Source organism: Aspergillus aculeatinus, assembly GCF_003184765.1.
Source record: "Aspergillus aculeatinus CBS 121060 unplaced genomic scaffold BO66scaffold_15, whole genome shotgun sequence".
Taxonomy (NCBI): domain Eukaryota; kingdom Fungi; phylum Ascomycota; class Eurotiomycetes; order Eurotiales; family Aspergillaceae; genus Aspergillus; species Aspergillus aculeatinus.
The window spans coordinates 443,306-469,275 of NW_020291484.1; the positions used below are offsets into that span (position 1 = coordinate 443,306).

Below are 25,970 nucleotides of genomic sequence, written 5' to 3' on the forward strand. Positions count from 1 at the left end.
ATCTTTGAATTTTCATTGGGTATGTGCTGAAGATCCGCCGAAATCGCTTACAGCAGTCAACAAAGCCCCAAAGTCAACAACAACAATAATCACCACCACCACCACCAACGACAACAGAACCCTTCATATCCATTTACGCTTTCTGCCCCGCCCGCAGACTTTGGCGTCTTTGAAGGTTTTTTTCCTTTCCATTTCTTTCAGATGAGATGCAATTGTAGTAATTCCTAATCGAGTTAAGATAGACGGTGGCAGAAAATAAGCGAGGTCCTTGATGTGCAGTGAGTGGAAAGAAAATGGCTGCCGGCAAACCGCTAGATCCGCATGACTGGGGCGAGGGGGAAAAGACGGCGGCGGCGCAAGAGACAAGACTCCAAGACCCGGAACAGCCTTGAGCGCGAGTCTGTCCGTGCTCACCCTGCTCCTCTTAGACTACCAGTTTTTACTCTGATCCTCACTAGTTAAACTTACTTTTCATTGGTTCCATCGATCTGGGTCCAGGACAGCCGACTTGCCTGTCTGTCGGCCGTAGCACGGGGGGGAGGGGAGGGGAGGGGAGGGGAGGGGGTTGAAGGTGGCCTTTTCGACCTGCGTCCTGCGGTCCCCTCTTGGATCCATTTCCGTAGCAGATGCCCCATACCTGGGAAATTGGCACTCAACGAATTAACACAGTGGCCGACTTGATAGCTGCCTTGAGGGGCGCATGGTGCTCCTGAAAAAGTAAGCTGGAGACAACTGAGTAAGTTAGTACGAGTACTGGGTGGTCCTGTAGTGACGAGAAGGTATTGATTAGGTACGGTATGGTACCAGATGAGAATGGTACTGTATAATACAGCAAAGTCCGGTATTGCAGCTGTATGCGGTACTGAGATGGATGCAGCTGCCATGCATCGCAGGAGGTTTAGGGCACACAGTACAGTAGTACATACTGCACAATCTACAATCTACAAGTACTAAGTACAAGTCTAGGACTTTAGATAAAGAACGGGGTGAGATTGCGACGGCTCTGACCTCATCACTAGCTTCGGATGTGTTGCCTCGATGGTCATCCATGGAGTATAAACTCAATGAACTCATTGACCCCTCAGCTTCTCAGGTCTTTAGAAGCACCAGTTGGTTTGCGGGGCCAGAAGTATTAGGTCTGACTGAACAATTGACAGGACCGGGCACCTATCCTATCAGTAATCGGCTCCATGGACTGTCGGTGGTTGCCTCCTGTTATGTTATGTTTACTTGGTTAACAGTTGGTGTGTATGCAGTATGCAGTATGCAGTATGGAGTATGCACTCACTGTATGGCCCCCCCTGACTAGACTGACTAGAGAAACCAAAACCCATCTGTCTCTATCAGAGACTAAAATCCGCCATGCAGCCGGTTTAAACAACTTCCCCCTCCCAAGCTCTCCACCTCCGACTCCGAAACTCGACTAGGTTACTGGTTCTGCGCCGTAGAGAGGGCCGTGGCTCAATTACCCGGGTCCTTTTCGTGCCAATGAGGGAGGTCTTAGTAGCCCTGCTAAGGTTCCTAAGGTTCCTAACCTTTCCTAACCTTTCCTAACCTTTCCTAATGTTCTCTAAGCTCGACTTTCCCCTCGACTGCCCCCGCTCTGTATTACACTGTCGTTGCTGTTGTCGTTATTATTGTTATTATTACTTCCCCTCCTTATTATTAGTAGTTTGACTCTTTTCCCCCCTCCATTTGCTAACCTTGATCTAAATGAGCAAGAAAAAAAAAATTAAAATCAAAATAAACATACATAAGAAAAATACGTAGGAAAAATCCTTCTAGGCACAGAAATGACAAGAAAACATGGTAATTTCATGTAAAAATAATTCACCCTCTTTCCCCCCCTCCTCCCCAAAAATAAAATTCACATTCAGAATAAAAGAAGAAAAGCAAAATCTAGACAGCTAGCCAGATCCCAAAAGTAAACTCATATGTAAAAACTAAGGGCCCTGTCCTTTTTTCCTTTCCGTCACTCCAGTCTCTCTCTTTCTCTTTCCCCCTCACTCTCACTCTCTCCCGCCAGGAGCAACCACTGCAGATCTCCTCGTTCTGTTTACGACCTTTTTTCTCTTCTGGGTGCCCAATTTTGCGTTCGGCACTTCTGCTGCTGACACCAGACGTTCAGTCTAGCCTTGGAACTTTATCGTTCTTTCTCCTTGGTTCTTACCATCCTCGACTTCTTCACGGAAAACAAACTATTTTTCCTTTTCTCTGAGCGCTGTGTTTCATCCATCCATCTCGCCCACCCGCTCACCCACTCTAACCTACCAACACACCCTCCGCCCACCATGGGTCTTTTCAAGCGCAAAGACTCTAAGAACTCGATCCAGAGTGAGAAGGATGAGCAGGAATCCTTTGCCTCCGCCAACAGTGCCCGTACCTCGAGTGCATCGTTGAGATCCCCCGGGTATAAGGGAAGTGGGTTGCCTGCCTCCATACCAGAGATGCCGATTGCCAAACCGCCCGATCCAGCCCTGGATCCCGCAGCTTATTTGCGGAGCATCCACGCCGTCCGCGAACGATGCTCATACGTTCTCAACAAGGCGAAGAGAAACAGACTCAACCACTTCGATGTTGATATGAGCAAATTCATTGCCACTGCCTCGTACATTGTATCTATCATCAAGGTAAGAGGAAACTGCACCCACTTTGGGGACCCCCCGTCGTATTTGTCTCGGGATTCGGTGCTAACCAAGCTGGTTCCTTCTAGAGAGACTATGCTCCCGACTACGACGCGATTCCTCCTCATGGACGCTGGCAGCACTTTGACGTGGGTGGCCGACCCCGCGTCAACCAACTGCTTCAGTCCTGGCCTAGTACTATTGACGCGCAAGAACGGACCCGTCGGCTGATCGATCTGTTTGTTGTCTCCGTTCTTCTTGATGCGGGCGCAGGGAACGGATGGTCCTACAAATCCAAGGAGTCGGGCAAGATCTACTCTCGCAGCGAAGGCTTGGCAGTAGCTACGTTGGAGATGTTCAAGAGTGGCTTGTTCAGCAGCGACCCCACAGAACCCTGTCAGGTGGACGGCGCTGGGCTGAAGAAGATTACCGTGGAGGTGCTTGCTAAGGGAATGCAACACTCGGAGCAGAACCCGCTTGCAGGCATTCAAGGTCGCGCTGGACTGTTGATCCGACTTTCTGAAGCTTTGAACAACCAAGACTTCTTCGGCGTCGATGCGCGACCCGGAAACTTGCTAGGTAAGCGAAGACCGACCGGTCTGTCTTCTGCCTAACACCGGCTAACCTACGATATGCAGATTACCTTCTTTCCCACCCGTCTACACTCGCCTCGTCCGTTCCGATCGTTCCTATCACCACCCTCTGGAGTGTGCTCATGGACGGACTCACCCCGATCTGGCCTCCCTCGAGAACGCAGATCGACGGCCTGTCTATCGGAGACGCATGGCCCTGCTCTGATCTACCTAAATCGCCACCCGCACAGCCCTGGGAGAACATCGTCCCGTTCCACAAATTGACGCAATGGCTCTGCTACTCCATCATGGTTCCCATGTCGAAATTGATGAAGATCCACTTTGCGGGCAGTGAGCTGTTGACGGGTCTTCCCGAATATCGCAACGGCGGCCTACTGATTGATATGGGACTGTTGAGTCTGAAGGAGAAAGACCTGGAGCGCGGGCTCACGGCATACAGAGAGAATGCTCAGATCAAAGGACAGCCAAATGTCGAGGTTGTGCCCCTTTTCTCGACGGATGATGATGTGGTGGTGGAGTGGCGCGCCGTCACTGTTGGCTTCCTAGACGAGCTGTTGTCAGAAGTCAACGGGCAGCTGGGGCTGGTAGGAGAAGACCAGTTGACACTTGCACAGATGCTAGAGGCAGGCTCATGGAAGGTAAGCTGGAAATCTATGTCTGATACCCACTGAGGTGAAAACATGCTAACAAGCAACCCTAGGGTGGTCGCGAGATTGCCGAAGTATCCAGGCCCAATACGAAGGAGCCTCCCATCATGATACGCTCGGACGGCACTGTTTTCTAATGATCGCATACCTCGTTGATTTCCTGGATACCTGACTCCGCCAGCTCGCGTTTGCTGATTACCTTACGGCTGGTGGAAGTGCTTATGACTTTGATGACCGGATATTCCTTCGCCTTGTTACATATTTACTGTTCTCCCTCTCTGCGTGTGAAGAACACCATTCGGGTCGATTCTGGACTGGAACGCCTTGAATGTTATACCTAATTGGCGTCTGCTGTACATTTGTTTCTACCAGGGGGGATTCTGATATTTTACTTTTTCATGTACACATGGATATTGGTCTGTACATTCTACATCAATCATTACAGGGGAATGAATTGAAAGAAGTCGCAAAGAGACTCTCGAGTACTTGTATCAAGAACTGCACAACTGTACAACTGTATGTGTATGTACATACAGTACAGCCTTTATGCCCGATATATCTTGACTACGTACCTTTTGAGGGGAAGCCCACGTGTGAGTCTCCAGGCTTAAGATGGAAATGACCCGATGCGTGTAACTACACGTGACTGGAAGGTAGCAGCCTCCGGAACATTGTTCACCCAAACAGCGATGACGCTTGAGAAGGACGGGGAGGGCGGGAGGGAGAGGCTGGGCTGGTCCTCCAACTCCTCCGGCCCTTTGCTTGATTGAGCGAGCCTTCGTTCTGTAGCTTCTTCAAGTTACCTCCACTTACCAATCTCCCCTTGCAAGATCCACTTTCAGATGGATAAAAACTACCTTTTTTCTCCCATTGATTAGCACTCTCTCCTCCTCATTCCTGATCTCTCCTGTTGAGATCCTATCCTTCTTTTAAGTGCGGGGTACGGTCAACGGGATAGTAATCCCCCCCTCCCCAAATATGGATCTCCGCAAGAAGAAGAGAAAGGTTCTTCTGATGGGGAAGAGTGGCTCGGGGAAATCTTCTATGCGATCAATTATCTTCAGCAACTACGTGGCCAAGGATGTCCGACGCCTGGGTGCCACCATTGATGTCGAGCATAGTCATGTCAAGTTCATGGGGAACCTCACGCTTAACCTTTGGGATTGCGGAGGGTAGGTCAATCAACACCTCGGGCCTTGCATTGAATAATCCATCCATTGACCGAAGATCCTCATTCTAGACAAGATGCCTTTATGGAGACCTACCTCGCTTCCCAACGAGGCAACATCTTCTCCGACGTTGCCGTCCTCATCTACGTCTTCGACATTGAGTCCCGCGAGGTCGAGCGCGACCTCGACACCTACAACGCCATCATCAATGCCTTGAAGGAGTACAGCCCCAACGCCCACGTCTTCTGCCTTGTCCACAAGCTCGACCTCATTCAGGCCGAGCACCGGCAACGGATCTACGACGAACGCTCCGCCATGATCCGCAGCCGGTCGGAGCACTTCTCCATCGACACCTTCGGCAGCAGCATCTGGGATCAGTCCCTCTACAAGGCCTGGGCCGGCATCGTCCACAAGCTCATCCCCAATCTGACGGTCATCGAGCGGTTCCTCCACGCATTCGCCAAACGCGTGGATGCCGAGGAGGTCATCCTCTTCGAGCGCTCCACCTTCCTCACCGTCACGTCCGTGTCATCCGAGATCGGCGACATGAACCCGATCTACGACCGCCACGAGCGCCTCTCCAACATCATGAAGGCCTTCAAGCACTGCGCCGCCCGCAACACCCACACCACGCCCGCGTCTGCGGGGTTCGTCGTCATGCACACCAAGACTCCGCAGTTCAACGTCTTCCTCGGCCGGTTCACGGACAACACCTACATCTTCTTGGTGGTGCCCCCCGGCGAAGCGGCCTACAACTGCGCCGTCCTCAACACCATGCTCGCCCGCGAGGGCTTCTCCAAAGCGGCGACCACCGGCCACGGCGATGGATTCCCGCTCCCTACCGTCGAATCGCCCGACGGGACCAATGGGGCGCATGATTGATTTACCATTAAATCAATGGACCAAGAGGTCAAATTGACCTCCCCATCAAGAGTTCATCAGCAATGACACGCGGTCCGTCCGATGTCGAAGAAGCGTATGCGCGGCTCTCCGCCTTCACATCCACCATAACAAGGAGCATATCCCCCTGTCTTAAGGGGCCAAAAAGGGAGGTTCTAACTTCCCCCCCCCTTATATCCTCTATCCCACCCCATCCCAAACAACCTTACTGCACCACCAAGCAAACTAGACACCACACCCACTAGCCAACTCCCACGCTTCCAATTCCTTTAGCCCCGACCGGAGAAATCTCAGTGCCTGCATTGAACCACACAATGCAACTCCCTTTCCCCCCCACACTCCTATCCTTCAAAGATACCCTTCAATCTCCAAACCTGATTAGCATGCGCCGCATCGTCAATCTCCTCAGCCTTTGTCCTGTATGTATCTGTGTATGTATTCAAGCCTTGTCAGCCCAAAAATCCTTTATAAATAAAAAGCTCCCCGCTTCTTCGACCACATCCCACTACTTACCTTCTCCCATGTCCACGCAAAGTATGCTTTGGCATAATCGTCACCAACTATTCATTCCTATACCTGATTCTCCCAAGAACTCGATAGCCTACATACAGATCTCTATATATTCTCTCAACCCTCTCATTCCCTGCCCGCCTTCCTTTTCTTCCCAGGTCATCCTCTTTTACATCCGGTTCGGGAATTACAATTGGGTGTCCGGTCACTAAATTAGTAGGTGGTGTCATTAGTAAGTGAGTACCTAGTAACTAAGCCTACGGATGGTCTATCCGGCGGCTCTCTCTCTCGGCCGAATTCGATTCTGATTCCCGCCTACGATTCATGATGTCTTCCACTCCAACCAAACACCGTTAGCGTTTCCGCTGATTCTTCTCCATCTGAGCTCGAAGCCTGAGACCTGAGACCTGAGACCTGAGAGGCAGCAGAGCAGAGACAACGATGTGGATGTACACTACAAAGCCAGCACTACCAAACCCTAAGTAGGGAATACTTCCGCCTGGACATAGAAGGAGGGATTTACAACCATACTTCCGAGAGAAATGAAAAGAGGTCGCGAGTAGGGCTGCTCCGGCGTCAGGCTCTTTCCTACCCAAACAACACTCAAAGAAGAAGCAAGGGGAAAGCACGACAGCCAAACTATATTCATGACTGTCTATGTATAGGAATGCCAGGTACTGGGCTGATCCATGGGCAAGGAGGGGGAGAAAGTATTTATAATAGATCTGATTTGGACTAGAAGAAGAGACAGAAAAAAGACGGTACATGCGAAGTGGGGGTGGGAGGGTTGGAAAACGCTATACATCATTGTACATCTGGCATGCGGACGGCGATATCGCCCGACTGGGTTATATATCGTACCCAGGGGAGGGAAGGGTATTGTAGCTATCGAAGCCGTCGGGTTAGCGGGAACTGAACTATTCAAGAAGTCTATAATGGATGTAGTAAGACGTGACAACATACCTTTGGTTCGGTGATCTTCAAGTACCGTACTTGGATCCCACTGGTAGTGAAATAGGGGATCTCGAACTTGACGTTGATCGGCCGCTTGGCCTTGCCTTGGCCGGTGCCGCCCATGCTGCCGCCGAAGCCGCCCGTCATGCCGCCGCCGTGCTCGTCGTCGCCCTTGACGGAGGGCAGTCCCAGCTCCGCGCGCATCAGGAACTCCTTGCCGCCGCCGAACTGCTTGATCTTCCAGATGATGGCGGACTTCTCGGGGGCGTAGTGGACGGTGCCGATGTTGGTGCGGAACCGCGGCGAATCGGCATCTTCCGGCACGGGGACGAGGATCTCGACATTGTTGGCTGTGCTGCGGCGCTTGAATTGCGCTTTGGCCTGTCGTTTGTAGCGGATGTGTGCCGTTAGTCAACCAAGCCCCAACATCTCCATCCATCTGCCCCCCTCTCGGGAAATTCAACGCACCTTCAGCATGTACTCCATCCGCGAACCAGAGTGTGACTCGACCAGACACTCCACCCAGATCAACGGCTTCACCTGCGTGTTCAACCGGTAGCTCATGAGCTCGAACTCGCCATCCGGCGGGATGAAGCTGATGGTGCGGTCGTTCTCGAAGCGCGAGAGTCGCACGCACTGGTGGAACTTGACATCCTCCATCTCGACGGCCTTGCCGCGCGTGGCGCGGCCCGTGGTCTCGAACATGACCTTGTCGTTCAGGCCCAGCCGCAGCTCCGGCATCCCACTCAGGTAGCACTTCATCTTGATGGCGCCCAGAATCTCCGATCGCAGCACGTTACCAGACGCGGAGACGAGGAGGTTCAGGGACTCGACAACATCGAGGAAGACTTCGTTCTTGCGGTAGCGGATCCCCTCGCTTCGCCAGGAGACGGCATTGGTGACCGCGATAGGTGGTCGGGCTTGGACTTCGAGCTTGTGTGATTCTTGTGTGATGTATCTGGAATTATTGCGCACCCCGAGTCAGCACCCCGCTGTTTTTGTTTGAGGAAAAATCCGCCATGTGCTTTTTTTAGTTGGGCAAGCAGCAGACCGATCCAAGAAACTTACTCTTGCAAGATCTTGCTCTCCGTGGTCTGCGGGTACCCGAAGTCCATCATCTCATCGAGTAATTCATAGATAATAACGAAATTGTCCCGGATACTTTCCTCCTCCAACACCTTGAAGTATTCCGTAAACACCTCGACGATCTTATGTAGGAAGAGGAGGATCTCGGTGGCATTGGTGTTCTTCTTGGTCAGGGCCAGGATGTAGAGGTTGCTGTGACGGATGTAGAGGTACTATGCCGAATGCCATAATTAATAAAAACGAACCAATCCCAAATATAGCTGCGGTAGGCACCACGTTTCCAAGCAAGTACGCATTGAGGTGGTATGGGAGGGGGGTGATGAGTGATGCTGGTACGAAGCCAGCAGCAACTGGGCGCGGGCTGCGGGGAACAGCGGGGGTAAATAGGGAGGTGCATGTGTGTGCGCCGCACCTGCGGCGGCGGCGGCGGCGTTGCGGCGGGGACAGGTCGATACGTACATTGATTCCTTCGTGGGAGAAGCAGGGGGCGACGGCGGAGCTCTCTTCTTCGGCGTCGCTGAGGAGGATAGGGAATTTCTCGACCGCGGACATAGGGATGTCTCCGCGATAGTTCCGGGCTAGAAGGGTCTACTAAGACGGTCAGGTACCAGGGGGGGAGAATGGACACGGAGGCACTGCTGGGTAGTTTTACCTTGCCCTTCAGATCCAGGAAGAAAATAGCCGACGCCATGGCGACAAGGATGGGAAGAAATCCGACGTCGAGGGAGTAAGGAAGTGGTCAAGAGTGAGAATTGGCCAGGAAGGAGATGGAGATGGGAAGGGGAGTCGGTGCGGGAGAGAGACGCTGGCGAGTGTGAACGGGAGAGGCCAGCCAGACCACTAGTTACTCGACATGCTTGTTGGATCTAGGAAAGGGGAGGGGTTTGAGCTGAAGGTGAACAATGTCAGTTGAGGTCAATGGAGGAGAAGCATCAACAACGCTGCAACAAGATACACGTACAGTACAAGATGGTTGGTGTATCTGACCTTAAAGTTAAGGCAGTTAGTGAACTCATACCTAAAGTTGTCAATGGGCTGGATTGCGGCTGTCCGTCTGGCCTGATACAAACCTTACACCAGACCCCCTCGCATTCTGGCCATTGATTACCAGTTTTAACGTCTCGGTAAGTAACCACGCCTCAGGCATCAGGACACGTGCCGCTAAGCCTTCTCAGGGAGCTGAGCTACTCTCAAAGAAGTCTAGCGCAGAAGACACCAAGCACACTATAAATTCGCATTTCTGCTGCGAAATTTCCTCCGGCTTTTTTTTTTCTTTTCTTTCTTTGTACCATACGCCCTTTCTAGACAGTGCAAGCCAGTGTAAATTGCATCCAAGCGATTTCCAAGTTCAACTCGACATTCTGTTGGTTGTTCTCGGTTTTCCATGGCTGATCTTGCGATACCAAGGTGCGAAGACGATGCATCGAATTTTTCGAGGGTTCCATAAGAGCTGGCCGAGTATTTTGCTTACTGTTACTCGGGCGGTGTCAGAGGAACCGTACATTCCCATCTTTTTCTCTTAATCTATGTATTGTCCACCTTAACCTGCTACATGCTATGTACTCGAATATCCAGGAGCGAGTAAAGAAATCTTGCGGGTTGGTATTTGCAGTTCCATATAGCACAGGTCATAGTAGTGGTGGTGGTGGTTAAAAATACATAATATACGGTCGAACGAAAAGTGATGATCCCCCAGTACACAAGTGGGAACCAAGATCCCCCAGGACGGAAAAAAAAAAAGGAGAAAAGGCAAAAAAGGAAAATAAACGCCTAGATATGCTCCCTGCGAAGAATTGCCCCGAAGAATTCAAATTCGGTCCTGCCTCCCCGACGTCTTCATGCCTCGAGCCCAAGGCCCAGGGGTTTGAGTATCCGCTCACGTGCCACCTTGTTGGCGACGTCGCCGCCCTTCTCCAGCGAGATGGCGCCGATAATAGCGTACATCGTGTGAGCGAGAACGAGTTCCAATCCGGAAGCCTGGAGGTTGAGAGGCTAAAGAGATTGAGAGACCACACGTTAGCCACAGCCTGTTTTCCCCATCTCACGTGCGCTCTCCATTGTAGCATGATAGAAACCCAGGGGGGGGGGCCTTAGGGGAAAAAGAGCATTGGTTTTCATTCCAACCCAACGCAAGTCACTCACCTGCCGAGGAGACCATCTCAAAACCTTCTGGAGTGCGTATTTGTTTGCCAATTGCGCCATCTTGGCCTTGTGTGTCATGAAGTTCTTGACGTTGTAAGAGAGGTTGCTCAAGCCCTCCAGATCGGGATGGGTAAAGGGCATGCGGCCATAGGCGTCCGGAGTCGGGGCGCTGGCAGCTGGACCCTGCACCAGAGCCAGCGAAGCCTGTAGTTTGACGATGCGTTTGCCTATCGACAGGGGGAAAAATCGAAGGTTAGCCGCCGCCGCCGTCGTCATGTCATCGGTAAAAGTGGGAAGGAAGCCCTTCGTCCCCCCTCTTCCTCCCTTTTTCCCCCGTACGTACCCAAGAAAGCCAAACGATCGTTGTAACCTCTCCGTCCCTGATCAAAACTCTTGTGCGTCACCGCCAGCCATTTGACCTCGTCCGATAGTACCTTGTCGCCATCAGGGCCGAGCAGGCCGATGTAGAACCGATCGAGGACTTTGGGGTCGGAGTTGGAGTTCCAGGCCGGGCGTTTGGAATCAATGCGCAGACTGAAGGGGGCCTTCGCACGCTCGGGCGTGTAGGACCACCGCGGCCGATCTTGCTGGCTGGCAGGCGCGGCCTCCGTGGATGTCGACAAGGCTCGCCGCGGAAGGAGAGCGGATTCGATCGCGCTGGGACGAGCGAGGGTGCGGCACGCGGGGCCGGAGAGTGTCCTGACCGCGCGAGTGGACAGCGTCGAAGCCATTGAATCTGTGAGAAACCGGAACTCGGAGTGGTGGAGAAGGGGTGTGAGAGTGAGGGGTTCGCCAGTCCGGGGCTGTCTCTTTTTTTTTTGGGGGGCACGGTCGATGGCAACAACAACTATAATTGATGATGGACTTCCAGGAAGAATTCGGAGATGCGCTATTCCAGATTGGGTTAGTACCTCCTCCGGCGCTCCCCTTCAGTCCCGTTCTTGCGGGCCGGGGCATGAGCGACTACAGCACTGTACTGTATAGTACCTTAACACATCTTGTAGGTTATACATGAGTAAGTTACTCCTCTCGCCACAGCAATAGTAAACGAATTTGCTATGCTGGCCTAAATGATACAGGGTTTTCGAGCTCTAACGGGCTGCGTCTGTGGACCAACGTAGCGACCCATCTCCAACAATGGCTCCGGGGACATCTCCGCGTTATCGGAACCCGGCATTGGTACTATATATCTTGCCATTGACCTCAAAGTTGACGTATGAGTATCTATCCTCTCTCTCCTCATAATCAAGGCCCACTGCATGCCAATGAATGCCGTACTATGAACCGACGGAAGGTTACGTACTTCCCCATGAATCACCTTCTCTCCCTCTTCGACGATGGGGCGAGATCTTAGGGTAGATCTAGGCGCAAGAACCCGTAAGCTCCAGTGACTTGCTAGATCACTTCGGAGTCCGAGACGATAGATGCGAGAGAAAAGCACCAAATCGCTAGGACCTTCGTCAATGTAAATGTAATAATGATTATAGCCTGTCGGAACACGAGTCAACTACGGAAGAGCTATTCGTAGGCTACAGTTGACAGGATGGACGGGGGGAACATCAGAAAGTAAACCGCCCAGCCCCGAGCCTGCCTGTCCGCCTGGAGACTCTTTCTACACCGCAATATGGCCTGACAGGGGGAGGGGGAAGGGCGGCATATCACTTCCCACCCTGTCTGTAATGTGTAACAACCAGGAGCCGAAATTTCGGATGACGGAAACCTCGGGGCAGTTTCCGTGTCACCTCTGTCGGTCCGTTTTTCCTTGTGCATATCCAACGTGCAATGGAACTGTTAGAATTTATCCATCCAGTGGATGAGTCGGAAGAGCTCAGTGAAACGGCCTCTGCATATTTCAAAGCTGCTATTGACAGGGGACGTAACGGCCGGGAGGTTCTCGTTCCAACGGGCCAGTGTCGCACTGGCAGGTGATATAGATCCAAAGCAAGGCGAAGAGGGGACGAGTCCTTCTCAAAGCCCCCGAAACTCTTGAGCCAGCAACGAGAACCGCTCAAGGCGTTAGCCTTTGTATTGGACCCCGTTCTCCGGACGACACCGCTCTGCGGGGAACATAGAATCCGATTGTAGTTCCCCGTAAAGTGAGTAGTAGGAAGTCAAGAGCAAGCCAGTTACCACAAGATACTCTGATTTGGAAGGAGTACGATCCCCAGCGGCCGTTGAACGCCTTCTACCCGACTCTGAGCAGGTACCCCGTCAGAAGCCGTCGGGAGGAAGACTTGAGACATCACTGGAGACGGTCTCATGCATTAGCCGTTTAGAAGGAAGAGCTTGGTCAGGCAATTTGCTGAGACTTGGGGTCAGGATCGTTTCGATTCTGGGTGCTTTGGATTCGAGCTCAGAAATCTGTCCACGTGCTTCCGCGCGATAGACATGGCATCCAAGAGGCCTTCGTCGTACAGGAATATCCATATACCCGAAACTGCTATTATGCCGTTTGCAGACCACTTCTAGAAATCCAGGCTGACTGGAAAGATCCGACGAAGACCTGCCTCGATGATGCGAAAATGGGCAATCTGGAGGAAGACGAGTAGGCAAATGGGGAACAGTGTACACGTAATAGAGCGAGTCACCAGTAACGGGCTTGCCAGATGCTTCAAGGTTGACTTTTACTGTAAGCTTGATGGTCGATGGGCGCAGTATTGCAGAGGCCGGCTGTTTGCAAAGATGGAAGCTCTCCAGAATCCCTGTATCGAAGCAAACTTTCTGGGGCCCCGTCTATGCAAAGGCAAACGCACCCTCACCCCCAATTCCCCGGGAATCCTGAAGCCACAATTCGAGCCAAGCTGCCGGAATCGCCTTAGAGGGTGGAAGATCGTAAAACGTCCATCTGGCGTCTACGTTCCAGGGTCTGTTCGCAAGGTGTGCGCATCGACCCTCGGCCCTAGGTATGGAGAGCAGGCAGAAAATACCAGCCTCAATATCTGGCCCAGGTTCTAAGATCTGAGGTAATATGACTTGAGATAGTCAAAAGACGTGAGGGAGTTTCGATGCTTGTTAGTTCACACAGCGTGCCGGTGATCGGACAGTCTGCTAGTATGTTTTGGCTCATCATAGTTCTTCTGTTCTCTTTCTCCAGTGTGTCTGAGGTATTGTCTTGTAGCCATGGACCAAGACACGCGGCTGCAAGCACACTGTCCGACATCTTTAGACGAGACTCATACCCGTCGGTCCCTTGCAGACAAGGCGGGAGACTCATCGAGATCTATCAACGCTGGCGGAGTGATCAGCGTTAAGGCCATTGGAAATGTCATATCCCCCACGCGGCCTCTTGCCGTGGAGACGGAAGTCGAACAGTATAGCGGTGTACGACCCGGCCCAGAGCCCATTTCGACCCGGCCTCTGGACTTCAGAATTGGCAGTATATAAAGGGAAGGTTGTAGCTCGCTCTGCAGTGACTCCTCATCAGACCCCTTGTGTGCATGTGTGTACCTCGCATCGCCTTCGTCCTATACCTCAAAAGCAGCTCCAGTCAATTGTTCTCCCCTCTGTTTGTCAGTGGTATCAAGCAAGCCCAAGACATCCTCCTCTCCGGGCTACGAAAATACCCCGAGCTATCCGCAGTCTGCCTATCCGGTTCGATTCTTTACAGCGCAACATGTCACTCTGGACAATGTACAACTTCCGTTCCGAAGTTTGGTCGGGCATGGACCTTCTTCCAGTTGAGATCAACAGGGAGGGGAATCCTCTGAGTAATTGTTCGGTCCATGATCCGCCTTCACCTCAGCCTTTCCCTCCCAACCCTCCACCAAGTCCGGCATGAAATCACAGACCATGATGATCGATAGTCGTTGGATCAATAACGAATTTCTGTATAGGTGAGGACATTCTTTCCCGCTCGAGCGTGCATATTCTGCGAAAGACATGCAGATGCGCACCTTGAGAGCCAAAGACATAGAAGTATCGGTTCTAACTATGTAACAGACGAAGAAGTGGCACATGGCAATACTGCGGCTGGGATTGCGGCTGTTCAAGCACCAAAGGCGGCAAAAGAAAATCATCGGCGTGAAGAATTTGTTTAGCAGGGATTGTGAAATCGAAATGGGGAAAACCGTTATAGACTGGACCGAAGATGGGGGTTCTGGAGTTATTGTTGCAAATGTTCTAGAGAATGAATTAGTCCGGCTACAATGTTAGTGATATGCGCAGTATGTGGTGCCGTTTTCGCGTGCTGTCTTCGTATGCTGTATGAATCAGTTCCCCCTATACCAATATCCACGATAGGGGCTCAATGTCCGAGGATTGCCCTACGAAATGGTACACGGCCGCTTCCTTCTGCAGGCCGTGTAAGTCATGTCTTCATGACAAAGAAGTAGGAGACCGGGGTTTTCCAGAAAAAAAAAGCAATCAGTCATCCATTGACTGGCTATTGAATATATATTGCAAGAAGAACATTTTAGACAGAGCAGAAATCAAAAGGTATGGCACAGGCGAAATCACAGCAAAGCAAGAATCAGAGCGCTAATCGTACTCAGGCCAACCACAGTCCAGCCGGTCTTGATGACCTGGGGGTTGGTGAGACCGCGACCGGTATCCCAGATCAAGTGACGAACACCGTTCATGCAGTGGTAGGTGAAAGGCATGGCCATGGTAGCCTTGAGGAGGACCTTGGCGAGGACAGGGAGGGCACCGAAAGCGGCAACGGCGGAGGCAGAGCCGAGGTCCCAGCCGAGCATGGGAGAAGCGAGGTAGGCAGTCGCATAGAGGTAGAGACTGCCGGACAGGGCGATACCAGTGATACGGTGCAAACTACTGCCGATCCAGGTGATCTGGGGCTTGTAGATGGAAAGGTGGGGAGCGACGGGGCGGCGCAGACGCTGCTCAGCAAGGAGCTTGTTGGGGTCGGAGGTGGTCGTGCTGGTGGTAGCTTGTCTAATCCGACGAGACAAATTAGCGATCCTGTGTGCTATGACCCCACATGTGTCTAATCTATCATGGCCTTCGCCTCACGCGGTTGCGGTCGAATTCGAGATCGCGACATCCACCCAATGGAGAAGCCCGTCGCAACAATTCATCCATCCTTCGGCGCAGCGACTCACCTCATCTGAACATTTCTTCCGAGAGTAACGGCGGCAGGCGAGACGGAGTTCATCAAGGACCAGCGCAGGGCGTAGGGCTGCTGGACGGCGACTGCAAACGAATCGGTTAGCGGAGCCCATGGCTGCAGGGTCGAGAAGTAAGAACGTACGCCGTCGCAGCGACTGCTGGGCAACCTTCTGAGAAAGCATTGTGACGCGTGTGAAAGGACCTGACAGGCGGTGCAGGGACTGGAAATTGAACAGTGGACAGAAAAAGGAATGTCGTCGTCGTTCGAGGTTCGTGGTCGACCAGGAAAGAAAGTAGCCTCGAACTCCCGACTCTCGTAGCGGTTCGGAATCACGGGACGGACAACCTCGGGTTCGACTCCAGGTCACGGGACCAGTCCCGGAGGGGAATTCTGGGCCAATGAGCAATGCTGCATTACCATTCGGAAGATTCATCTTCCATTCCCTCACCGCCCGCGCTTGTGCCGAGCTCTTTTCTACATTTGTGTGCGTGTTTTCTCTTCCTTTCTCTTTCCTTTTCTTTCCTTCTCCCAAGGGTCTCCGCACACGTTGTCTACCATCTGGGATGATGTTGACGTGGTATGCAGGGCCTCACTGGTTCGGCATTCTGTCGTTTCCGCAGAGGTCAATGAGATACCTGAGAAGGACTTGTCCCGTCGTTAATCGCCCATTTGTCTCTCGTCAATGAGATGAAAGGGTTTCATATCAGGGTTACATGATGTAGTCTGTAGTTGAAAGGTACTTGGTTGCCATTGTAGTCTCTGTGCATACAATTGGATGCTTGTCAAACGGCTTTCAATATTGGCAGCTGAGATCGTCTCCTGATAGAAGTCCTGCAGCTCTGATTTTGGAGTTTTGATTCAGGGTTTAGGTCACTGGGAACAGTGGTCATCTTCCTGCGGCTTGCGGGAGTGATGCCCGCCGGTGGTCTACCTACTGTTAACATGATCATGGATGTACGCGACTAGCGGCTCAAGAACCACAACAACTGGCCCCTGGAACAGGCCAATCATTAAAGGGAACAGTCAGTCAAATGAGCAGTATCCCAACTGTCAATCAATTGCCGATGTTTGCACGAGCAACCCTTAACCCGGACACTACCCTCAGATGTCGGCATTGTTAGGGCTGAGACAGCGGCATCTGATTGATAAGGGAATACAACCCCACCGCAGATTTGATTCAGCATATCCAACCCCAATTCGCCAGTGATTGATTCTCTTGCCGATGATCCTTTCGAGGGCGAGAGAACTGTTGGGCCGAATGGAAGAACAATCGTGTCGGATTATCGACAAGCAATGGTTTTCACCCCGCTCCGATTTAGGCTAAATGACCACTGCTTACTGTCTGAGGGGGAGGGTAGGTACACTATATCTAGTCAGATGTATAAGTGGCCTGTTCTGCTGTTAGTCCTGAAGATGCGCCCGACTACTCTGGATGCTTTGAAAACTGTCCCATAATTTTTACCAGGTAGTTCAGCCTTTCGGACGTCGTTATCGCTTGGTCCGGGGTACAAGAAATTTGATACTCTCTTAAACAGCTCTTTTTTGATAGCGGCTAGTAGATTTCTTACTGCAGTACAATAGTCCGGTGAGCAGCTGGATCAGTATCAGAAGGCAGAGAAACACTGTCAATATGGTGTTTCTACTGATTTACGGAACACCTGCAGGTTCATATCATTGTTATCTAGGAACTGACCCAATGTGCTATAGTCAGAGGCACTTTCCTACTGGTCGCTAAAATGGTGCAAATTACGGTCTGTCAACGTTGCTTAAACACAACTGCCTTAAGATACCCCAACTATCAAACCACCAAAACAGTAGATAAGGCAGCACTTTCTCAGCTCCAAAAACGCTGCTCATCATCTGCACCCGGTATCTAAACTCTGAGCCAGTTACAAGTCAGATACTTCCTCGACTCCCTTCAAAGGGCATCCACCCACGCACACACACAATGACGTCCAAAAACCTCAATCGCACCAACATCGATATTATTCTGACCGAATACCAGAAAAATCGTGCAGCATGTGTCCCTTTCCCTATTCGATATCTCTTGTTCGATCGCAAATTTGGTCGAGATATATACTCCGAAATTCCGCAGGACATCGAGCCGGATCTTCCCAAGAGCGCTCTGAATCAGTACGTCCGCGAGCGAGGCACGACAATCGAGTATAGCCACGATGTTTTCAAGCTTGGCCACGGCGCTCTCTAAGGAAGGAGGATGAGCCCAACCGTTCTGACAGCGGCGTCAACGATGATGCTTCTGCGACTTCTTAGCATGGCGAGCGGCTGGTAACTGTCAATCTACGCCGACAGCAATGCGAAACAAGACAGGGCAAGTGCGAGCTTCTCGTACCGAGTTGACAAGTGATCCCTGCGGATCTGATTGGGATAATGTGGGAGGCTGTATTGTGACGCTTTATTTATTGAAAGCTAGTGATTTACCAGTCTTGTGAGCTAAAGTGCTGAAACTTTGCCCTCTGGAGATTGATAACCATACCTGACAAGACTATTTCCTTTTCCCCAGAGAGGCACAGAATGTAGAAATTGTCCTACTGGCAGGTCTACTATCAATTACAAGGGCCGCTTTACACATAGGAAGCAAGGATTGTCTTTATTGTGAGAAGGATATTGGGTGTTATTATATACAGTACTTACTAGTTACAAAGCTATAATCGTGTGATCTATAACTTCACTTTCCAATACTCCAATTTTGACTATATCTTAGAATAACAAGAATGAATCTATAATAATATATACCATCATTTTTAGCTCTGTACCTAGGTAATCTTTCTCTGTCTACCAAACAAGAAATACTACTTTGCATGAGTCTGGTTACTGTGTGGTTGTAGTTCGAATTCGAATCTCTCTTGCAGGCTTTCTGTCTCTCAGTGATACCAACTAACCCTCGGTCTGGAAAGACATGGCATATCGGCGAGTCCACTCCTGGGCAGTCTTCTCAAACTCTGCCGAGTTCTCCAACCACATCTGTGCCGCCTCTGGCCGCAATGGCATTGATGTCCCGCCCTCTTCCATAAATTGTCCAGGGCTTCCGTTCAATGCAGCAACCGAGATCAGAACCACTCTGATACAAAGGGCCTTGCTCCAATCCTCATCCAAGATGTTCAAGCAGATCCTGCCATCGTGGCCGACATTCGGATGCCAGATCTTGGTCACAAATCGACAATCGGGGGGCTGGCTCGAATACGACAAGGGGATAGAGAGAGAAATCTGGAACAAGCCCCCCTCATAAGGTGTGCCCTTCGGGCCAGCGATTGTCCCAATCATGTTGAGAAGGTCATTTGGCGCCGCCGGTGCGAATGACACGAATGGGCATTGTGGTGAATGTGGTCCGTCTTTCACAGCAGCAAGAAGCTCAGTTCGCACACGGCGGTACGGATCGGGGGGTGACGACGCTGGCGGAGCAAGAGCCCTGGCGATGGCGACAAAGTCCTTTCGGTGAACCTCTTCCATAATATGGGACTTTTTTTCCAGTACGTAATCGATGGTTGCCGGCTAGAATGGATCTTGAAGTTATTGTGAGGATGTATGTAGAGTCTGCTTCTCGTGCTTGCAACTTGGAAGCAACGTGTTGACAAAGAGCCTTGAAGCCAACAGGCAGCCAACAGGCAAGTAGAATAAATAGGCAGATGCCATCCTTTGTACTGTACATACCTTGAGAGGTTCCACGGAAACATGGAATCACGCGAAGTGGCTGACAATCGCTCAGCGGGGAACGGTTAAGTTGTCGGATTTATTATCTCCGCAATTTACAAGCTGTTTCTGTTCCATATATTGAATTCCTTAATTCGGCGAAGTGATATCCTACGACCTTGTGTCCTGATATCCTTGTGTCGATTACAAACACGAAGGTAGGTACAGTACCTTTGTTCAAGCTAGTACAGAGTTGGCAGTGCTTATCAGAACAACGAGCTTTCTTTGTTTGACAATGCGCCGATCAGGCCCCCCTGCTGCATCCCTCTTATAAGCACATTCCCCTCCTCTTCTCCGATTTCTACTCCATCATTCCCTAACTTGCTGCCACTATCAACTCACCTGGTACTCCTTCTCATACCATCATCACAATGGCTACCCCGCAGACAGCACTGGATGCTCTCCGCCAAAGGACCATTGTCGACTGCGATACAATGGATGAGCAAAGTCTGTGCAGCTTTTATTATCAGACCCATCGCTTCGAATGCGGGGCTAACCAAACTGTCGTCTATCATGATCAGTTGCCAAATCCTTGGGCCCCTTCCAGGATTGCACTTCCAACCAGGTACTATAGTCGTCCGCTGCAGCCGAGACAATCCCCAAGTATCAATTACTCACCAAACCATACTACCCCAGGCAATCGCATTTGGAGAGCTCTCCAAACCCGAGCACAAAGACCTGATCACCGCATCCGTCAAAGAAGCAATTGAGCTATCTCCCAAATTCCCCGGGCCCAGCGTCGAGGAATTGGCCGTCGAGATTGCAGTACGTAACGAATCAGCCCTTTCAAAACACCTCCAGCAAGCACACTGCTTAGGATGGGCGTAGCTAACCCGGCCACGGCCATCAATCCTTCCTGGACAGACAATCAAACTCGCCCTCAAGATCGCCCCTCACATCACAGGCTACATCCACATCCAGACAAACCCGTACTACTCCTACTCGACCACAAAGACCTTCACAAATGCGTGGAGTGCGTATCTACACCCCATCCCATCCACCTTCCCCCCACCCCCAAAAACCCCACCCAACCCCCCTCACCCCCCCAAAACTAACCACAAGCAAAGGAATCATCCACCTCACCCAGCACCTCGCCCCAACCCTCCCGCAATCGCGCATCTGCATCAAAATCCCCAGCACCTGGGAGGGCCTACTCGCCTGCTCACTCCTCGAAGCCTCCGGCGTGCGCACCCTCGCCACCACCCTCTTCACACTAACCCAAGCCGCGCTCGCCGCCGAGGTCGGATGCACCTATGTCGCGCCCTACGTGAATCAACTAAAGGTGCACTTTGAACCGGGGGTAAAAAAAAAAAAAAAAAAAAAAAAAAAAAAAAAAAAAAAAAAAACCCCGCCCCCCTCCTCCCCCTCGCCCCCCAGATCCAAACCTACTACCACGCCATCAACAGCCGCACGCAAGTCCTCCCCGCCAGCCTGACCTCCACAGACGAGATCCTCGCGCTCGCCGGCGTGCACCACATCACCATCGCGCCGGGGCTGTTGCAGCAACTGGCCGCGCTGCCGGCTTCGGCGGCTGCTACGGTCCCGAATCTCTTCGAGACTACCCCGCCCATCAGCTACGACGCACCGGGATCGTTCCGGGACGATGAGGCGGGGTATCGGCTTGCGTTTGGTCGGGAGGGGCGGGGGGAGAGTGAGGGGAAGCTTGCGCAGGTATGTTCTTTTTGTGGCGTGTTCTATTGAGCAAGGGGGAGCGCTTACTGACTGCATTTCTTTTGACTGATAAAGGCCGTGAGTATCTTCTGTGAGATGCAGGATCGGTTGGTGCAGATGATGGGGTTGGTTTTGAAGGGGGGTGCGTAGTAAGGATGTAGTCTGGACATATGGGGCTGTACTGTACTGTACTGTGCCGTAGGTTGGTCGTCCAGGGAAGATTGTAGACCACCGAATAGGCCAGGGGTCTTTCTCTGCGGTACGATTGAGAAGATTGGGGAGAGGCAGTCGCCCAGCAGAGACAGATCTCATATCAGAACATACGGCACCAAACCAAGTCGCAGTACACAGAATCAGAAACAATTCTGATGGTATCTATAATGAATGCCTGCCTATCTACCCAACCAACAAGCTAAAGAACAATGCACCTGCCCCAAGCACTAGCATTAGCAGAATTACCCTCCATTCTGAAATCATCGTGATGCTATTCTAGCCTATCGCATATTGCATGCAGTCCACCACCTGTTTCGCGCGTAATAGGTTCAGAGTAGGAATAGGATAATGATTCGAACGCCCACTCATGCTTATGCCGAGTCGAAAACTGAACTATATACTTTTTTTTTCTTCTTTGGTCTGGCTTGTTTATTCTCACGGCACATTCCTCAGCTTGTGCTCGTGCTGTGTATGCTTGCTTGCTTGCCTGCTCTTGGGCCTGCCGATTCATTGCGGCGAATGGGAAATTTTTGAATGCATGATTCACGGCGTACCGTGTGTATATGATATGATAATAGGAGGTGGAATGGGAGGGGAAGAGAGCTTCGGTGTAAATGATCACATGAGACACATCAGTCATCAAACCAAACCATGGGGGAATCTAGGACTGAAACAGAATGATTGGGTGAGGTCAAAAGGGCCGAGAAACAGGAAAATGAGAAGACGGGATATTTTAATATAGAAAGACCACACATCATGCGCTCAATCGCTGGATAAAAGACTGCAGGGGATGTTAGCCGTTGCCTCAAGCCAGGAGTGGAAAAATAAATACGAACCGGGAAGAACTGCCGGAATCCCTTCAAGTCCAGCCGGCTCAATGCCCCCACGAACTCTTCCACGAGGTCTGCCCCCATGCCCATGCCTGGCAATTCCTGATTCCGGAGATACTCCAGATATTCCATGCCAGTCTTGGCGTAGATTGTCCGCTGAAGCGCACCGGCTTCCGCAAGGACCTGCTTAGCCTGTGCATCCTTCGAGTTGAATGATGGTGTCGCGGGCAGTGCCCAGCACAGCGGCGACAGCCGACTGATCATGAACTGGCCGAAGCCGGGCAGAGCCACCTGCTGTCCTGCCGCGCCGTTCAGACCCTCCGGCGCAATGTCCGGACCACCCCACGAGCTGCCCATCTTTGACAGCACTGAGAAGGCCATCTTGGCGGTGGTGAAATCCTCAATGTCCTTGGCGAAATGCTCGATTGTCGTAATCACAGTATCAAACATAGGTTGGTTCCCTAGATCGTTAGTCTAGATCATGCTGACAGTCACAAGATACGACTTACTTTCACTGATAATGACAGCCCCGAGATCGTTGTTCAGAACAGCCAAGAGGAAGTTAAGATATTCGCGTTTCAATTCCGCCAACTGGATCTCATCATCGGTGCCAGTAGTCGGGTCCGCGATACCGGAGAAGACCCTTTGCAAGAAAGGTGTCAGAAGAGTGTCTAGGATACCGGTGATCTCGGTCTTGAAGCCGAAGATGACCTGGTCTAACAACCGAAGGAACAGAGCCATCTCGTCGCGCGATGATGTCTGCGTGAGAAGGCCATCGATCCAGCGGGGAAGCTGGGGGAGAATGCGCGCCCCCAGAACGCCGATAAGTCGGGAGAAGGCGAATCGTGCCGCCGTGCGCACATTGAACGAAGCCTTGAGCGACTCCAAAGCCACGAGAGTGGCTTCCGACACCTGCATGAATGCCTCGGAAACTTCCGGCGCAGGGAGCGCAGCAGGAGAGCTGGTTCCAGGCATCCAGTCGGAGAAGCCGCGGGCCAACGTGCCCAGAGCCATGATATCATGGTGAATCTGCAAAACGGCTCTCTCGTCGTTGGCTTTGGCGGGCGCCAAGTTCTTCTCCATGTCCATGAAGATGGGGTTCAACACGGACTGCGCGTAAAGAACTTGCTTGTCAGCGGGTACTGTGGGGGTAGAGCAGATGATGCCGACAGCCTCGAAAAGATACAGCTGACTGTTGAACACAGCGTCTGCCGATCCCTCGTGGTCTTCCGAAGACATTTCGTCCCCGTCCGATCCTTCTGAAGGCACCTCTGCATGGATGACCAGGAGGTCAGTCAAGGCCCCAACCACGGTCTGAGCGACGTTGCCAACATTGGTTCGCAACTGCTTGACGATGCGCTGGAACAGGTACCATGAGCGTGTCTTCACCTTCTTGATCGGATGGTGGATTAATTGGAGGAAGCTTTCCAAGACGCTCGGAATTAGATGAGTATGGTGCTGGAAGAACGAGCTGTAGCGGACGCATATCTCCATATACTGTAGCTGCGTAGCAGGGTGTGTGAAAGAGCGAATATCAGACTCCACCATCTTCAGCATCATCTCAATAAGTCGCTCTGCAGCAGGGTTGTTGGGGGACCCCTTGGTGTAGAGGCTCCCTGCTTTGACGGCGATATCTCCAAACAGGAACATCTCGTGGAGAGCCAGATCCAAGTCGCGCCAATCAAGTTGAGCACCCGACTGCCGCAGATTCTCGAAGGTCGTCCCTACTACTTCCGAAACCGCGTCGATGTATAGTGGTTCGTTCACGTTGGCGATAATCTGCTGTAGAACACCTAACCGCTTGCGAAGCTCCTGGAACTCCGCCTCATCCGTCTGATCGTCCTCGTCTCCCCAAGACGATGTCTCGTCGTAGCGCATCTTGGCAATGATGGCTTTCAAAATTGGGAGCAGGACGGAGGAGTGCTGCGCAGCCAGGGCTGGGTTGACCTTAGCCATCTTCCTCAGATAGGCGAGGAGGTCGCTGACGCAGGGAATCACAGTCGAGCAGACCTCATCATATTCGTCGGAGAAGTATCTCAGGATATGCGGAAGGAAGGCCTGCAGCAAACCAGTGGCTTTCTCTTTGCAGTCAGCCATGATGGTATCCTGCTCCAGAGCCCGTACAATATCAATGACTGTAATATTGACTAACTTGGCCACCGTTTCCGCCAGATCAGTATCGTACTTGAAGGTGAACCTATTCTCGCTGAGAGGGGGGCTATTGGAGAGTTGGGTAACAATAGTGTCGAGATTCAGGAAAATAATCATGTCAATCTTGTCCTCGGGCTTCATCTTCTTGCCGATGATTTCCGTGAAGACATCAACCGCCGCATCGCGCACCTTCTCTTCACCGGATCTGAGTTCCGCCTTCTGCGCACGGCTGAGCTGCTGGAACAGCAGGTCCATCATGGTCTGGTTCACCACAAGGCCGATATCAATCCAGCTCACCCAGCTGCCAACCGCCTTGAGCGACATCTCCACAATCACATCGTTGCCGTCCCGCCATTCGGACAAAATCTCTTGCCAGGAGCTGGCGATCTTCTGCATATCGCGTTCCCGGATCAAGTCCTTGAGGAGGTTGGCCTTGTCCTGCTCTGTACGGGACCGGGACACCAGAACATCTCCGATCTCCTCATGAATCGAATTGACGACACGGAGGTAGAAGATGATACCGAGCGGGTTGTCGCGACTCGTGCTCGCGGGGCTCTTGAAGGTGAGACTGAGGAGGTCGTCAAAGCAGGATTCCCAACCGTTCGCGTAGAGAGCGGAGAAGAGGAAGGTAATGGTCTGAGCGATCTTATTCTGAATGTTGGGCGGATCCGGAGAGGCGGTTTCCTGACCGTAGACCTGTCGAAGGTAGGCCATCAAGCCATCCCGAACATATCCTAGGGCCTGGAGGTCAAGGAGACCGGCCTGAGCCGCACTGTTGACCACTTCCAACGACACATGGCGTATAATCTCGGAGTATTGTGGGGTTTTGGTGAAGAGAGCAAGGCAGACCTGCCATCCGGAGGGGTCGGCGCGAAGCTGGTTCAGGTAGTCGTAGGCTTGGTTTTTGAGGGCTTGGTCGGAGGACGGATTCCAGGCGATTTCAATGGCATTCGCTACCTAATAGAAAGTCAACATGACAATGAACAAGGGTCCTGAAATCAATTCCGAGAATCTGGAAGAGTAATCTGACTGGACGGGTAAGCATGGAGGGGGGAGGGGAAGGAAGGAATGGTGGGGTGGGGATTCGAGAAAAAAGAAAAACGGGTAAGATGCAAAAAAAGACCAAGTGAAACGCAACGTGGGAAAACAAATAACGATGATCGAAGAGAATATCGCTTACCTGTTCTTCCATCTTCGACCAGCCTGGCTGCCTTCGGAGTCGACGACTCGAAAGCAATGGAGGGGAGAGGGGGGGAGGGGAGGGGAGAGAAAGGAGGGGGAGGGGGTGATGGAGTTCACAGAGATTCAATGAAGGTGGTGGTTTAGGACAGAATGATGCGGCGGCGAGTAGTCATAGCCCGGAGACACTATCAAACCATGACCGACTAGTGCGTGTTTAGTTTAGCAGACTGGGGGGGGGTGTTGGGTTGGGCCCAGTACAAGTACAACTAGGTAGTCAGTAGTCAAAGGGTATTTGGACCCAGTCACTCGGGTAATAAACCTGCTCTAACGGGGCAGAGTCACGAGGGGAGAAAAGTGACAACGCAGAAACAATGAAGAAGCTGAAGTCTTTGGCGAGAGTCAAGAGTTCAAGGTCACGAAAGTTGTATGCTCAAAGAAACGCTTATCGGCCAGTCACTTGCTCGAGCACATTGCACATGAAAGGCACCTGCAGAGAGTCAAAAAATTGAACCTGAGTTTGTGTGGCCC

General features: G+C 51.8%; 11 protein-coding genes across 11 annotated transcripts; 5 read left to right on the forward strand and 6 right to left on the reverse strand.

Moving 5' to 3' along the window:
• Positions 1-14: 14 nt before the first annotated feature.
• Positions 15-694, reverse strand: BO66DRAFT_48954 (uncharacterized protein). Its single transcript, XM_025653339.1, has 2 exons — positions 469-694; positions 15-415 (listed from the first exon to the last, which is right to left on the reverse strand). Exons 1-2 carry the CDS (start codon positions 633-635, stop codon positions 124-126), a joined length of 459 nt encoding a protein of 152 aa, XP_025505623.1. The 5' UTR covers positions 636-694; the 3' UTR covers positions 15-123.
• A 1,264-nt stretch (positions 695-1,958) lies between these two features.
• On the forward strand, positions 1,959-4,338 carry BO66DRAFT_346598 (URC4/urg3 family protein). Its single transcript, XM_025644585.1, has 4 exons — positions 1,959-2,630; positions 2,714-3,203; positions 3,263-3,855; positions 3,918-4,338. The coding sequence occupies exons 1-4, from the start codon at positions 2,292-2,294 to the stop codon at positions 3,999-4,001; spliced, it is 1,506 nt and encodes a 501-aa protein (XP_025505624.1). The 5' UTR covers positions 1,959-2,291; the 3' UTR covers positions 4,002-4,338.
• A 314-nt stretch (positions 4,339-4,652) lies between these two features.
• On the forward strand, positions 4,653-6,398 carry BO66DRAFT_371086 (Rag GTPase GTR1). Its single transcript, XM_025645436.1, has 2 exons — positions 4,653-5,036; positions 5,105-6,398. Exons 1-2 carry the CDS (start codon positions 4,843-4,845, stop codon positions 5,913-5,915), a joined length of 1,005 nt encoding a protein of 334 aa, XP_025505625.1. The 5' UTR covers positions 4,653-4,842; the 3' UTR covers positions 5,916-6,398.
• Positions 6,082-6,788, forward strand: BO66DRAFT_48975 (uncharacterized protein). Its single transcript, XM_025653340.1, has one exon. It carries the CDS (start codon positions 6,248-6,250, stop codon positions 6,653-6,655), a length of 408 nt encoding a protein of 135 aa, XP_025505626.1. The 5' UTR covers positions 6,082-6,247; the 3' UTR covers positions 6,656-6,788.
• A 383-nt stretch (positions 6,789-7,171) lies between these two features.
• On the reverse strand, positions 7,172-9,462 carry BO66DRAFT_371088 (AP-1 complex subunit mu). The gene is made up of 7 exons (XM_025645437.1): positions 9,445-9,462; positions 9,136-9,372; positions 8,943-9,071; positions 8,466-8,695; positions 7,866-8,355; positions 7,407-7,778; positions 7,172-7,328 (listed from the first exon to the last, which is right to left on the reverse strand). Exons 2-7 carry the CDS (start codon positions 9,172-9,174, stop codon positions 7,248-7,250), a joined length of 1,341 nt encoding a protein of 446 aa, XP_025505627.1. The 5' UTR covers positions 9,175-9,372; positions 9,445-9,462; the 3' UTR covers positions 7,172-7,247.
• A 741-nt stretch (positions 9,463-10,203) lies between these two features.
• BO66DRAFT_419419 (mitochondrial 54S ribosomal protein mL57) lies at positions 10,204-11,454 on the reverse strand. Its single transcript, XM_025649813.1, has 3 exons — positions 10,969-11,454; positions 10,626-10,852; positions 10,204-10,475 (listed from the first exon to the last, which is right to left on the reverse strand). The coding sequence occupies exons 1-3, from the start codon at positions 11,354-11,356 to the stop codon at positions 10,320-10,322; spliced, it is 771 nt and encodes a 256-aa protein (XP_025505628.1). The 5' UTR covers positions 11,357-11,454; the 3' UTR covers positions 10,204-10,319.
• Positions 11,455-13,136: 1,682 nt separating this feature from the next.
• On the forward strand, positions 13,137-14,367 carry BO66DRAFT_448087 (uncharacterized protein; the record flags this gene model as incomplete). The annotated part of the gene is made up of 3 exons (XM_025651732.1): positions 13,137-13,528; positions 13,615-13,676; positions 13,720-14,367. The coding sequence occupies 3 exons, from the start codon at positions 13,137-13,139 to the stop codon at positions 14,007-14,009; spliced, it is 744 nt and encodes a 247-aa protein (XP_025505629.1). The 3' UTR covers positions 14,010-14,367.
• Positions 14,368-15,008: 641 nt separating this feature from the next.
• Positions 15,009-15,984, reverse strand: BO66DRAFT_390654 (succinate dehydrogenase cytochrome b560 subunit). Its single transcript, XM_025647063.1, has 3 exons — positions 15,829-15,984; positions 15,680-15,770; positions 15,009-15,512 (listed from the first exon to the last, which is right to left on the reverse strand). The coding sequence occupies exons 1-3, from the start codon at positions 15,866-15,868 to the stop codon at positions 15,077-15,079; spliced, it is 567 nt and encodes a 188-aa protein (XP_025505630.1). The 5' UTR covers positions 15,869-15,984; the 3' UTR covers positions 15,009-15,076.
• A 2,486-nt stretch (positions 15,985-18,470) lies between these two features.
• On the reverse strand, positions 18,471-19,297 carry BO66DRAFT_390656 (UBC-like protein). Its single transcript, XM_025647064.1, has one exon. It carries the CDS (start codon positions 18,967-18,969, stop codon positions 18,583-18,585), a length of 387 nt encoding a protein of 128 aa, XP_025505631.1. The 5' UTR covers positions 18,970-19,297; the 3' UTR covers positions 18,471-18,582.
• A 469-nt stretch (positions 19,298-19,766) lies between these two features.
• BO66DRAFT_419422 (transaldolase) lies at positions 19,767-21,458 on the forward strand (the record flags this gene model as incomplete). Its single annotated transcript, XM_025649814.1, has 7 exons — positions 19,767-19,842; positions 19,917-19,960; positions 20,032-20,160; positions 20,260-20,368; positions 20,463-20,695; positions 20,773-21,066; positions 21,142-21,458. The coding sequence occupies 7 exons, from the start codon at positions 19,767-19,769 to the stop codon at positions 21,214-21,216; spliced, it is 960 nt and encodes a 319-aa protein (XP_025505632.1). The 3' UTR covers positions 21,217-21,458.
• Positions 21,459-22,027: 569 nt separating this feature from the next.
• Positions 22,028-25,668, reverse strand: BO66DRAFT_49078 (Ran GTPase-binding protein LOS1). Its single transcript, XM_025653342.1, has 4 exons — positions 25,441-25,668; positions 22,619-25,217; positions 22,116-22,570; positions 22,028-22,060 (listed from the first exon to the last, which is right to left on the reverse strand). The coding sequence occupies exons 1-4, from the start codon at positions 25,450-25,452 to the stop codon at positions 22,034-22,036; spliced, it is 3,093 nt and encodes a 1,030-aa protein (XP_025505633.1). The 5' UTR covers positions 25,453-25,668; the 3' UTR covers positions 22,028-22,033.
• Positions 25,669-25,970: the final 302 nt, after the last annotated feature.

Coding starts and splice junctions, on each gene's coding strand:
- BO66DRAFT_48954 (XM_025653339.1), bottom strand. CDS start 635: ATGGGGCATCTGCTACGGAAATGGATCCAAGAGGGGACCGCAGGACGC. Junction 416..468: donor ATCGATGGAACCAATGAAAA/GTAAGTTTAACT, acceptor TAAGAGGAGCAG/GGTGAGCACGGACAGACTCG.
- BO66DRAFT_346598 (XM_025644585.1), top strand. CDS start 2,292: ATGGGTCTTTTCAAGCGCAAAGACTCTAAGAACTCGATCCAGAGTGAG. Junction 2,631..2,713: donor ACATTGTATCTATCATCAAG/GTAAGAGGAAAC, acceptor GGTTCCTTCTAG/AGAGACTATGCTCCCGACTA. Junction 3,204..3,262: donor GCGACCCGGAAACTTGCTAG/GTAAGCGAAGAC, acceptor TACGATATGCAG/ATTACCTTCTTTCCCACCCG.
- BO66DRAFT_371086 (XM_025645436.1), top strand. CDS start 4,843: ATGGATCTCCGCAAGAAGAAGAGAAAGGTTCTTCTGATGGGGAAGAGT. Junction 5,037..5,104: donor AACCTTTGGGATTGCGGAGG/GTAGGTCAATCA, acceptor TCCTCATTCTAG/ACAAGATGCCTTTATGGAGA.
- BO66DRAFT_48975 (XM_025653340.1), top strand. CDS start 6,248: ATGCAACTCCCTTTCCCCCCCACACTCCTATCCTTCAAAGATACCCTT.
- BO66DRAFT_371088 (XM_025645437.1), bottom strand. CDS start 9,174: ATGGCGTCGGCTATTTTCTTCCTGGATCTGAAGGGCAAG. Junction 8,696..8,942: donor TCTCCCACGAAGGAATCAAT/GTACGTATCGAC, acceptor CATTCGGCATAG/TACCTCTACATCCGTCACAG. Junction 7,329..7,406: donor TGAAGATCACCGAACCAAAG/GTATGTTGTCAC, acceptor CGGCTTCGATAG/CTACAATACCCTTCCCTCCC.
- BO66DRAFT_419419 (XM_025649813.1), bottom strand. CDS start 11,356: ATGGCTTCGACGCTGTCCACTCGCGCGGTCAGGACACTCTCCGGCCCC. Junction 10,853..10,968: donor CGATCGTTTGGCTTTCTTGG/GTACGTACGGGG, acceptor CCCTGTCGATAG/GCAAACGCATCGTCAAACTA. Junction 10,476..10,625: donor TGAGATGGTCTCCTCGGCAG/GTGAGTGACTTG, acceptor CAATCTCTTTAG/CCTCTCAACCTCCAGGCTTC.
- BO66DRAFT_390654 (XM_025647063.1), bottom strand. CDS start 15,868: ATGCTTTCTCAGAAGGTTGCCCAGCAGTCGCTGCGACGGC. Junction 15,771..15,828: donor CCAGCAGTCGCTGCGACGGC/GTACGTTCTTAC, acceptor ATTCGTTTGCAG/TCGCCGTCCAGCAGCCCTAC. Junction 15,513..15,679: donor GGAAGAAATGTTCAGATGAG/GTGAGTCGCTGC, acceptor TCGTCGGATTAG/ACAAGCTACCACCAGCACGA.
- BO66DRAFT_390656 (XM_025647064.1), bottom strand. CDS start 18,969: ATGATTGGGACAATCGCTGGCCCGAAGGGCACACCTTATGAGGGGGGC.
- BO66DRAFT_49078 (XM_025653342.1), bottom strand. Junction 22,571..22,618: donor GGCTGTCATTATCAGTGAAA/GTAAGTCGTATC, acceptor CTAACGATCTAG/GGAACCAACCTATGTTTGAT. Junction 22,061..22,115: donor GATTCCGGCAGTTCTTCCCG/GTTCGTATTTAT, acceptor CATCCCCTGCAG/TCTTTTATCCAGCGATTGAG.